Genomic DNA, 12,847 nt, shown 5'->3' with positions numbered 1-12,847 from the left:
GACAGACACTGGGAAGGTTAGGAGGTGATCGACTGGACAAAACCTGGGACTGGGTGAAAGTGAACACACATGAACACAGGGATAGCTTCCTGGCCCCTCCCCCTTTCTGTTTCCTGAACGCAGGATCTCACATTGACCCTCATCCAAACTGCCCACCTCCAAAGGCAAGAAAATCAGAGATTGTTCTCTGGAGAAACAATCTCTCTACAGAAACTGACATTTGGGGTGGAAGTGGGCTTCTAATAAACCAACTGGTTTATCAGGGTTCACCCTAAAATAGCAAGCACTAGTGACAATGGAGGTCACACACCCAGAGGGCCCAACTAATTTTAAAAAATATTTTATTCTTATAATTTAATGAAGCCAAGGAATTTCAGACATTCAAGGAATTTCAAGGAAATGACAACTATACTGCAAGCAGATGAAATTTCAAAAATACTAGAAATTAATATCCTCAGAGAGAGAAGGCACTCTCTTCAACATATGAACAGAATGTTACAAGACAGCAATAACTGGCAACTCAGAAGAGCACTTAGAAATTAAAGCAGAATAGCTAAAGTAAAAATTCAATAGATTGATGATAAAGTCAAGAAAATTTCCAGAAAATAGACAAAAATTAAAGCTGAGAGAGAAAAGTAAATTAGAGACTCAATCTATAAGGGTCTAGCATCCACAAAACAGAAGTTCAAGAAATGGGAAACAGAGACAATGCTGCTTTTAAGTCTCTCTTTGCCTTTGAACTTTGCCATTTTAGTTAGGATGTATCTTGGTGTTGGCCCTTTGGGTTTATTCTGTTTGGGACACTGTGCTTCCTGGACTTGAATGTCTATTTCCTTCACCAGAATAGGAACATTTTCACTTACTATTTTTCAAATAGGTTTTCAATCCTGTGCTCTCCCCTCCGGGTCCACACCTATGATGTTAGGCTTGATGTTGTCCCAAAGGCCCTTAAACTATTCTATTTTGGAACTCTTTCTTTTTGCTACTCCAACTGGGTGTTTTCTGCTACTTTGTCTTCCAAATTGCTGCTTTGATACTCCGCTTCATCTATCTGATTCCTTCTAGTGTATTCTTCATTTCAATTATTGTATTCTGCATTTCTGACTGGTCTTTTTTATGGTTTTGTCCTTTTTTAATGGTGTTGAAGTTCTCACTAAGTTCCTTGAGTATCCTTGTAACCACTGTTTTGAACTCTGTATCTGAGTTGCTTACCTCCATTTCTTTCTTTTTTTTAAATCTATTTTTACTGATTTTAGAGAGGAAGGGAGAGGGAGAGATAGAAACATCAATGATGAAAAAAAAAAAAAAAAAGAAACATCAATGATGAGAGAGAATCATTAATCAGCTGCCTCCTGCACACCCCCTTACTGGGGATTGAGCCTGCAACAGGGGCATGTGCCCTTGACCAGAATCCAACCAGGGACCCTTTAGTCCCCAGGTGTCTGCTCTATCCACTGAGCCAAACCAGCTAGGGCTGCTTGCCTCCATTTCTTCTGGAGATTTCCCCTGTTCTTTTATTTGGGACATTTTTCTTTGTCTCCACATTTTGGCTGCCTCTCTGTTTGTTTCTATGTATTGGGAAGATCTGCTATGTCTCCCAATCTTCATAAGGTGGCTTTATATAGTACGTGTCTTGTAGGGCCCAGTGGCTTGTAAGGCCCAGTGGCACAGACTCCTGGGGTCTAGGTCCCCACTCCCCCAAAGTGGAGACTGTGTGCAACCTCCTATTGTAGTTGAGTCTTGATTGTTGTTGGTGTGTCAATGGGAAGGATTGACCCCCAGATCAATCAGCTATGAGGACTGGCTGTAACTATAGCAGAGGAGCTACGGTGTAAAGGCCAACCCATGGAGCAGGACTCACTTCAAGTAGGGTCTTGGTGCCTGCAGAGCCCACCCCTTGAGTGTGTCACTTGTGGAGGTTGTTGGGTGGTACTCTAGCATGGTTGAAGCTGGCCACTGTGTGAGCTGGGTCTGGGGCTTCCTGGGAGATGCAGGCCAAGGTCAGCTTCTGACTGTTCCCTGCCTGGGGCTACCAGGCATGAGCTACAGATTGATATGCAGATGGTTATCACTTATGCTGGGCTTGCAGGTTCCCTGGGGAGGCCAAGCTGTAAACCAAGGCCAGATGTTGCTAGTGCCAAGCCTGGGGCCACTTAGCAAAAGGTATGTGGGATGCTGAGGCCAGATGCTGCTTGTTTGGGGTTTGTGAACCTTTGAGAAAGTTTAGGAATGTCCACAGCATGAGCTAAGACAGGCCATTTGTATGGAAAAAAACATTGGAAATGGCCTGGAAGGACCCACAAGTTGGGCGACGTGTGTCTCAAGGAATCACCAGGGCAGGGCAAAAAGTTATTAGCCAGAATAATGGAGACTCAGATTTGGAGGAACAATGGCCTCTGCCAGCACTTCTGTCTGGGATAAAGCTGCTCCTCCGGCCCTCACCCAAAGCCAGATAATTCACTTCCTCCTCATATGCCCCTGGTGCCTATCAAGCTGCTACCCCAGTGCTGTAGCTCAGCATGAATCTGAGTAAATCCCTGTGCAGGTTCTTTAAGATAAACGGCTGGGATTCCAGCAGCCCTCTGTCTCACTCAGCTGCAATCTTGCTGGTATTTACAGCTAGAAGTTATGGGGATTTCTCTTTCTGGTACTAGAACCCTAGACTAGGGAGCCTGGGGTGGGGCTGGGACTCCTGGCTTTCAGGAGAGTCTTCCACAGCTGAGATAGCCCTCATGATGTTTAACCACCACACATGGGTGTGGGACCAGCCTGTTCTGCATCTCGGTCCCACCTACCAATTCTTAAATGAGTTAGTACCCATAGTTATAGCACTTCTGTTCAGGGGTGGTTCTCAATGATGGCTATTCTGTACTTTAGCTGTTAGTTGTGTTTACCTACTCCATATTGACCAGAAGCTCTCATTCTTTTTTAAGGCTGAATAACATTCCATTGTATATACACACAAACCACATTTTAGTTATTCATTCATCTATTGATGGACACGGGTTACTTCCACCTTCCAGCCAAGCTGCTATGAACAGTGGTACGTAAATATCTGTTCAACTACCTGCTTTCAGTTCTTTTGTGTATATACCCAGAAGTGGAATTGCATAGATAATCCTATGTTTAATTTTTAGAGGACTGCCATACCATTTTCATAGTGGCTGTCCCTTTTTATATTTCCACCAGTAATACACAAGGGTTCCAATTTTTCCACATCTATGCCAACACTTTTTGTTTTGTATTTTAATAATAGTCATCCTAGTGGGTATGAAGTAGTATTTCACTGTGGTTTTGATTTGCATTTCCCTAATGATTAGTAATATTGAGCATCTTGTCATGTGCTTATTGGCCATTTGTTTATCTTATTTGGAGGAATGTTTAAGTCCTTTGCTTATTTTTAACTTGGTTTGTTTGTGGTTGAGTTTTAGGAGTTCTTTATATTTTCTGGATATCAACCCCTTTATCAGATATGTGATTTACAATTATTTTCTTCCATTCTATGGGTTGCCTTTTTATTCTGTCAGTAGTATCCTTTGATGCACAAGTTTCTAATTCTGATGAAGTTCAATTTGTTTTTCTTTTGTTGCCTGTGCCTTTGGTGTCATATCCACATATCTAAGAACTCATTGCCAAGTCCAATGTCATGAAGCTATAAAGTTTTAACTCTTACATTTACGTCTTTGATCCATTTTGAGTTAATTTATGTATATGGTGTTTGCTAAAGGGTTAAACTTCTTTCTTTTGTATGTGACTACCCAGCTTTCCCAACTCCATTTGTGGAAAAGACTGTCTTTTCCTTCTTGAAGCGAGAATTGGCACCGTATTGAAAATCACTTGACCATGTATGTGAGCTCTCATGTCTGGGCTCTCTATTCTGTTCTTTTGGTCGGTATGTCTGTCTTTTCCCCAGTACTACAGTTTTGATTACTGTAGCTTTGAGTAAATTTTGAAACCAGAATGTGTAAGTCCACCAACTTCCTTTCTCAAGGGAGTTTTGCCTCTTTAGGGTCCCTTGAGATTCCAAATTTTAGAATGGATTTTTCTTTTAAAAAGCGTCATTTTGATTATGATAAGAGTTGCATTGAATCTGTAGATTGCTTTGGGTAGTACTGACATTTTAACTCTATTAAATCTTCCAAAAGGATATTTCCCCATTTATTTATGTCTTCTTTAATTTCTTTCAGCAATGATTTATAGTTTTCAGTATATAAGTCCTCCATATTCTTGGTTAATACGATTTCTATATATTTTATTCTTTTGATTTATTGTAAATGGAATTGTTCTCTTAATTTATTTTTTGAATCATTCATTATTAGTGTATAGAAAAGTACCATTTGATTTTTATTTATTTTTTTAAAAATATATTTTATTGATTTTAGAGAGGAAGGGAGAGGGAGAGAGAGATAGAAACATCAATGATGAGAATCATTGATTGGGTGCTTCCTGCATGCTCCCTACTGGGGATCGAGGCTGCAACCCAGGCATGTGCCCTTGGCCGGAATCGAACCTGGGACCCTTCAGTCCACAGACCGACGCTCTAGCCATTGAGCCAAACCAGCTAGGGCACCATTTGATTTTTAAATAAGACCCCGGTATTACACTGATACAAAATAAATGCATCAAAAGGAAAAGAAATACATTGCAATTCTCCAGTGCTCATGCTTAATCAGAATGGAGATAAACTGCATTTAAACATCTTAAACTATTCAATCATTTTGAATTTCAAATTTTAAAAATACTGACATTTCATGTTGTTCAGTATGATGTACTGTAAGAATAAAGGTAAATATCCATGTATCTTCCTTTTGTGCTGCAGGGGTTTTTTTTTTTTTTACTGCAAATAGAATTTGCTTTAGTCTAAGAAAAAAACAAACCACAACCAGTAACTTATTTCACCAGAGACGAGAAGTATCATCAGAGAACTATCTTGTGCAGCTATCTGATTTCCTACACTCTCTTCCCCACATATATATGTTTTGCCAGATTCTCTTTCAGTATTTTAACTCAAGCAAAACTCCTCATCAGTATAGATGTTCTATATGGGGATTCCTACCTGGACTGGGAAGGTAAATGGAAAGAATTTAGTGGATTGTGTTAATTCTTTTGCTTCTGCCATATTAAGATAATAGAAACTGAAGATGCCAGAAGACATTTGGGAGGTTCAGAGTTAAATAAAATAACAAAATCAACAACAGCATAAAAACAGTAAAATGAAAACTTTTGGCCCAATAATTATATTCAAGCCAGCCAAAGTGTCGTTGCTGTAAGCTTAAGAATGTGTAATGTGGCCCAGCTGGTATCGCTCAGTGGCATCCATGCACCAAGTCACTGGTTCAACTCCTGGTAAGGGCACATGCCTGGGTTTTGGGCTTGATCCGCAGTTAGGGGGGGCATGCAGGAGCCGATCAATGTTTCTCTATCATTGATATTTCTATCTCTCTCTCGTTCTCTCTAAAAGTTAATAAGAACACATTAAAAACAAAAAGAATCTGAGGAAAGTCTGCATTCCCACCAGCCGTGTATTAGGGTTACCTTTTCTCCACATCCTTGCCAACACTTGTTGATTTGTTGATGATAGCTATTCTGACAGGTGTGAGGTGATATCTCATTGTTGTTTTGATTTGCATCTCTTATGATTAGTGACTTTAAGCATTTTTTCATATGTCTCTTGGCTTTCTGTATGTCCACTTTGGAGAAGTGTCTATTTAGGTCCCTTGCCCATTTTTTAATTGGATTGCTTGCCTTCATTTTGTTAAGTTGTATGAGTTACCTATATATTTTGGAAATTAACACCTTATCAGATGAATCATTGGCAAAGTACACTGCTGGTGGTAATGCAAACTGGTGCAGCCACTGTGGAAAACAGTATTATGGAGTTTCCTCAAAAAATTAAATATGGAACTCCCATTTGACCCAGTGATCCCACTCCTAGGAATTTATTCTAAGAATCCTGAAACACCAATTAAAAAGAATATATGAACCCCTATGTTCATAGCAGCACAATTTACAATAGCTAAGATTTGGAAACAGCCCAAGTGCCCATCAGCAGATGAGTGGATTAAAAACCTGTGGTACATCTACACAATGTAATACTACCCAGCTATAAAAAAGAAAGACCTCTTACCATTTGTAACAGCTTGGATGGACCTGGAGAGCATTATGCTAAGCAAAATAAGCCAGTCAGAAAGATAAGTATCACATGATCTCACTCATATGTGGAATCTAATGAACAAAATAGATCCAGAGACACAGAAGCATGGGACAGACTGTCGAATTGCAGAGGGAAGACAGGAAGGGTGGGTAAAAGAGATCAACCGAAGAACTTGTATGCATGTATGCGTAACTCGTGGACAAAGACAGTAGGGTGATGAAGGCCTTAGGTTGGGGGAAAGGACGGGCTAGAAGTTAATGGGGGAAAACAGAGGACATACGTAATACTTTCAACAAATAAAGAGTAAAAAAAAAAAAATGTGAGGAAAAAGCCCTAAGAAAAAGTTTAAAATTACTTTTGTAATTCTAATTGCCTACACAAATTTCAGACATTCTACGAAACAGTTAATTTGTGAGACTTCTTTTCTTCCATCTGTCTATCAATCAAATACTTATTGAATCACTATTACATTCCCAACAGTATGCTAGGCACTAAGGACACACACACAAAATAAATGTTCAATCCCTGCTTTCAAAGAACTTGGTGGTAACAAGCAACGTGTGCAGTGGTAGAGAGTACCTACTGCACCCTAGGTCAGGAGTAGGTTTGTAAGAAAGATGTCAGGAAAGGAAGAGGTCACCTTGAGTTGAATCCTAAATATAAATAGGAAGTAGAGATTACCTATAATGTATTGGGCATTGTGCTAGGTGTTCAGGCTACAAATATTAATCAGAGAAAGTCAGAACATAGGTCAGTAAGAGAAAAAGGTAATAGCAAAATGATTTACAAAGTAATATTAAATGTTGTGAGACAGAATGTTATAAAAATAGAGAAGAACAAACTCGGTGGGGAAGGGGAACACAGCATAAGAAAGGTGGCAGACAGAAGCTAATGTCTAAGTTGAATTATGAAGAGTCTGCAGATATTTAATAGGCAGGTATCACAGGGAGAAGGGTATCCAGGCAAGGGGTAATAAACAATGAGCACTGGAACAAATGTACAAAAGTGTAACATGAAAATCTAGCATGATTAGGAATTTGCATGTGATTTAGTGTGGCTGAAACTTAAACATAGGCTATACAGCAAAAAAGAAGAGTGGGAGGGCAAAACAGTGAGAAAGGTAGGAAGAAATCATGTTATAAATTAAACAGGAAGACACCGGTGCTCTCATGTGGTTACTAAACCTTCATATTGCTTTTGAAAAGCTTTATTTTTTAAAAATTCGAATATTAAGAATTTTTCTTACTCATCTGTGAGAATACTGGATACACTAAATATCATTGCAAAAGTTCTTTAGCTCTAAGAGTTTTAGTCATCTTTAATTTATAAAAGTTTTAAAATTTGATATACTCAAATTCATTGCTTTTTTTGGTAATTGATACCACTGTTTTTATGTTTGGAAAATCCAGTTGTAAGGTTATTGCAAGAAATATCATAAAAGGCAAAATGAGGAGAAGGAAGGAGAACTAAGGTAGAATCAAGATATATTTAGGGAATAGGAATGTGAGAGAAGAGAGACTCAGTGAGAAAGTCACTATTTTCACTATCTGGAAGACAAGATGCCTTAGAGGACAACTTTTCAATAAAGAAGCTTGAGATATGGGAGGAATACCAGAGAAGCCAGTTAAGTTTCAAGGGAGACAAGGTCCAAAAGGCATCAAGGGAACATTTCATCATTCAAGGACCTACAAAATCCCGAGTTTTCTCTTGGTTAAGTCCATTAGAAAGTAACTTTTTTAACACTTTAGCAATATCATAGTAAATGTTAACTTTGATAGCTTCATTAAAATGCCAATTAACAAACTGAATTTTATTCTAATCCCACATAATTCAAATGATTAATTCATTCCTCCCTCCCTAAGTTTTCCCTTTAGCAGATATACTTTTTACTCTAAAGTCTATGGCTACCAAGAAAATTAACATAATAAAACAAGTTAAAGGAACACCTTTTGGTAGTTTCAACTTCTCTCTATTTTTTGGCTTTTAAGAGATCACGATGGCCTGACCTTGGCATAAGCTTTTTGACATACAAAGTTCCTGAGAAAAACAGTGAATAAAATATAGATAGCTAATTTCATTACCTTATAAGAAAAGTAAAATAATCTAAATTCATTTCAGCTATGGAAAACAGATTACTCACCTGCGACCACATTCTGAATATTTACCAATGTTTTTTAATATTAAGGCAGCTGTTAGTCGGATGTGTTTAGTTATTGGTCCCTCTTTTTCATCCTTAAAAAGAAAGGAAAAGAAAAGAATAAAGATCTAAATCACACAGTGCTCACACCTTTACAGGAAAGGCTTTCAAGGCTTGCTTACTGTAAAATCTCGAAAGACGAGGTTTCTTGATCCTCTCCTTAGAGCCATAAGGGCAGCACTGGGATGATTCACAATGGCCTTTTGTGCTCTAGGAGTTGAGCTTGTGCCCCCTACAACTGGCTGCCTAAATTGTCAGACAGAAAAAGAGACTGTTAACATGATGCTGCAGACTGACCATAACCAAGCTGCCAACTCCAGGTGGATACAGGATAATAAAATCTCCCATGGCCCAGCATTAATATTTATTCTTTGTGTCAGCCTAAGCGAAGGGGCTCTTAGTTTCAGGTGAAATTTCAAGTGTTTTATTTTCCAATTTACCAATTTTAAAGCAAACAATAGATGTTCCAGCATAATCCACTTTTAAAGTTACTGTGCTAGTAAACATGCAGTAAAAATAAATACAACATAAGTCAGATGGAAAAGGACAAAAACCATGATTGTATTCATATGTGGGATATGAAACAGAAAGCAACAAATGGAAAAAAACAATAAAAAACAAACTTATAAACACAGACAACAGTATGTTTGTTTTCAGAGGGGGAGGATGAAGAGGGTGAGGGGGCTTAAATATATGGTGATAGAAGGAGAGTGACTTTTGGGCAGTGAGCACACAATGCAATATACAGACGATGTATTATAAAGTTGTACACCTGAAACTTATATAATGTTATTAACCAAGGTTACCCCAATAAATTTAATTTAAAATTACACAATAGTACCAAAGTTTGTGGAGTTTACATCATTGAATGTAATGTGAAGATGTTAACAAATAAAAACATTGTCTGCAATTTGAGCTGCAAATTATTTTTGCTAAACAATACCAAGACTAAAATAATATTACCTAAGAATGTATTGACATAGGTATGGGTGATCCAGAAAAAGATAACCTAATATAAATAATACTAGAGGCCCTGTGCACAAAACTTTGGGCACTCGGGTGGGGGGGGGGTGTCCCTCAGCCCGGCATGTGCCCCTCTCGCAGTCTGGGACCCCTCGGGGGATGTCCACCTTCTGGCTTAGGCCCCCTCCCCGGGGGATCGGGCCTAAGCTGGCAGTCCAACATCCCTCTGGCAGCACGGGAGCCCTCGTGGGATGTCCACTTGCCAGCGGGGAGCAGGCCTAAGCTGCAGTCAGACATCCTTAGAGCTGCTGAGGAGGCAGGAGAGGCTCCCACCACCACTGCTGTACTGGCAGCGGTCAGCCTGGCTTGTGGCTGAGCAGAGCTTCCCCTGTGGGAGTGCACTGACCACCAGGGGGAAGCTCCTGCACTGAGCATCTGCCCCCTGGTGGTGTGTGTCATAGTGACCAGTCATTCCCAGTCATTCTGCTGTTGGGGTCAATTTGCATATTATCCTTTTATTATATAGGATAGAGGATTGGTACACGGGTGGACTACTGCTTTGCCCTGAAAGGTATCCCAGATCAGGGTGGGAGTCCTGCTGGGGTGCCTGGTCAGCCTGGGTGAGGGGCTGAGGGCCGTTTCAGGCTAGCCACACCCCCTTCAGGGTGGGGTTTGCCCACTGTGGTGCCTGGGCAGCCTGGGTGAGGGGCTGATGGCTGTTTGCAGGCTGGCCATGCCCCCCGGCAACCCAAGCTCCCAGCCTCTCCTTTTTTTCTTTCTGGGATTTATTTATCTTCTATAACTGGAACTTTGTAGCCTTGAGCGGAGCCCAGGATCAGCCAGGGCAGGCGGGAAGCTTGGCTTCCTCCATCACCGGGGCAACCCAAGCTCCTGCTCGCTCCAGCTCTGTGGCTGCCGCCATCTTAGTTGGGTTAATTTGCATACTTGCTCCTGATTGGCTTGTGGGCATGGCTTTAGCATAGCAGAGGGGCGGTTAATTTGCATGTTTTTCTTTTATTATATAGGATGAAATTATGTTAAACACCATACTTCAAACTATTTGTTATATAATCTTATTTTCCACCATTATTTAATAACTCTAATCAACCCTTCCAGTATAATTCTAACATCCTTTTAAAAACTCAGACTGAAGGAATGAATTTTACCTAAAATTAGATTCAAGCTACTCTAGATTTCCTTGGCCAAGCAGAAAATTGCATTAATAGCTTTTGTATTCTGCTGAGGCCATGGTGTAAAGAGCACTGACTTGCATGTGGGGAAATCTGTCTATTTCTGGCACAATAACTAGTTGTATGACTTTGAATATTTCAGTTTGCCCCTCTATGCTTCAGGTTTCACATATGTAAAGTGGGGATATTTCTGGCACTTTTTTACATAAGTAAACTAATTCTGAATATTAAATAAGTTAATGTAAAAGAAATCTTTAAATTGTAAACCAGTTTATAACTATATATAGTTGTGAAAAGAAAAGGATATCTTCATATATACTGTTACTAGATTTTATGTGTAAACTAGAGGCCCGGTGCATGAAATTCATGCACTTGGGTGTGGGGCAGGGGGGCCTTCAGCCTGACCTGCACCCTCTCGCAGTCCAGGAGCCCTTGGGGGATGTCCGATTGCCATGAAGGCAAAAGAGGCTCACACCACCACCACTGCGCTCGCCAGCCATGAGCCCGCCTTCTGGCTGAGCGGCGCTCCCTCTGTGGGAGCACACTGACACCAGGCGGCAGCTCCTGTGTTGAGTGTCTGCCCCCTGGTGGTCAGTGCACATCATACTGACCGGTCGTTCCACTGTCGGGCCGAAACCGGCTTTCTGACATCCCCCGAGGGGTCCCAGATTGTGAGAGGATGCAGGCCAGGCCAAGGGACTCCATTGGTGCATGACTGGGGCCAGGGAGGGACGTGGGAGGTTGGCCAGCTGGGGAGGGATTGTGGGAGGGCTCCAGGGTGTGTCTGGCCCATCTTGCTCAATCCCAATTGGCCGGACCCCAGCAGCAAGCTAACCTACTGGTCAGTGTGTCTGCCCCCTGGTGGTCAGTGCATGTCATAGCAACTGGTCGACCGGTAGGCTGCCTGTCCCCTGGTCAGTGCACGTCATAGCGAGCGGTGAGTGGCCTTAGCATTCATTAGTATATTACACTTTGATTGGTTGAACATCTGACCGGACGACTGGACACTTAGCACATTAGGCTTTTATTATATACGATGACAAAGATTTTCGATTGATTGTATTCAACACATCAAATATCTCTTCCTCCAAACTTGAGCAAAACCAAACATATTCCAACATATTCTTATAAGCTACCTAATATATACAAATTAAAGACAGTGAAAATTATAGGAAAAGATACTTGGCAGAAAAATGACTTTCTATTGCCTGTAGGATAAAACTCAAACTCATGATTATAGCTTATGAGACCTTCTACTATTTACTCCTTATTCTTTGGGTCTCAGTTTAGAGGTACTTTCTGTCAGAAAGCTTCCCTGGATTGGTTTAGGTGAGCTCTCATAGTATCTTGTGCACCTTCATTTTAGTACTTTAATACTATACACTAAGAACTACCCACACCTCTCACTGATGGATCTCCAGACACTTAAGAACAGCAAAATGTATCTTGGTCATGTATACCTCATTCTATACCTTAGTGTCTAGCACGTTGTAGATGCTCATTAACAGAAACTGAATAAAGTATGTAAGCAGATTCTGTACTCCCATATTTCTAGTTCTCTTTCTAGAATATCAGCTCTAAAGTTAGAGACTATGTCTTATTCCTAGAATTCCCTAGGTCTGGCACAATGCCTAGTACATTGCAGTATCTTAGTAAGTGGTGGCAAATTAATTTTCACATTTTCAGAGTTAAAAATATTATTCAGGTTACAGAATCTACAACTAAGGCCCTCAGAAACAGAATAGGAGATACTATATAAATCTAATAAGGAACTTACAGAAATCTGCAACTTAGAACTCCACTACATTCATTACAAGTATATGAATTGTAAGAAGAAATCTCTTTGCCATTATCAAATACATGTTCAATTACTCTCAAAGAATAAAGAAATAGGGGTGGGAAAAAGTAGGTGTTCAGTTGTGAATGTGATAGTTTATTCTTGTATTATTTATTGCATTATTTTTCATTCAAACAACTGTAAACCTACTTTTGTCCACCCTTGTATATAGTTAATTTATAAAATATTTCTCATATAAATATGAAAGTGATGCTTAGAGTAAATACTCTAAGCAATTTGAATAGGGTCACATAGCTGGTGAATGGCAGAGCTGGACCAGAACTCAGGTTTCCAGTTTCCAGTTTCCTACTATGCTAAAGTTAAATTTCATTGTTAATATGTTTTGCCTACTTTCCTGATTTTTCTTTCTGTATATACAACAGGAAGTAAACTCATGTTCCTTACTTGGTAGAAGGTTTTTGACTTCCTGCTTGTCCTGGTTCATCTTGTTTTAATCCTGCAAGCAGGGCATCCTTTGAACAGTGCTTATCCTTTTTGAGAAAGAG

General features: G+C 40.1%; 1 protein-coding gene across 3 annotated transcripts in view; it reads right to left on the bottom strand.

Moving 5' to 3' along the window:
- The window catches only part of ARID2 (AT-rich interaction domain 2), a 213,173-nt gene that overhangs the window by 3,601 nt on the left and 196,725 nt on the right, over positions 1-12,847 (bottom strand). For all 3 annotated transcript variants that reach the window (XM_059682644.1, XM_059682643.1, XM_059682645.1), the window contains 3 exons: positions 12,747-12,832; positions 8,474-8,597; positions 8,295-8,386 (listed from right to left, as the gene is read on the bottom strand). In XM_059682644.1, coding sequence (XP_059538627.1) covers positions 8,295-8,386; positions 8,474-8,597; positions 12,747-12,832 — 302 coding nt within the window. The remainder of the gene's footprint in view (positions 1-8,294; positions 8,387-8,473; positions 8,598-12,746; positions 12,833-12,847) is intronic.

Source organism: Myotis daubentonii, chromosome 2, assembly GCF_963259705.1.
Source record: "Myotis daubentonii chromosome 2, mMyoDau2.1, whole genome shotgun sequence".
In the NCBI taxonomy this organism is placed as follows: domain Eukaryota; kingdom Metazoa; phylum Chordata; class Mammalia; order Chiroptera; family Vespertilionidae; genus Myotis; species Myotis daubentonii.
The sequence above is the reverse complement of the archived record's forward strand: the minus strand, read 5'-3'. Positions and strand labels throughout refer to the sequence as shown.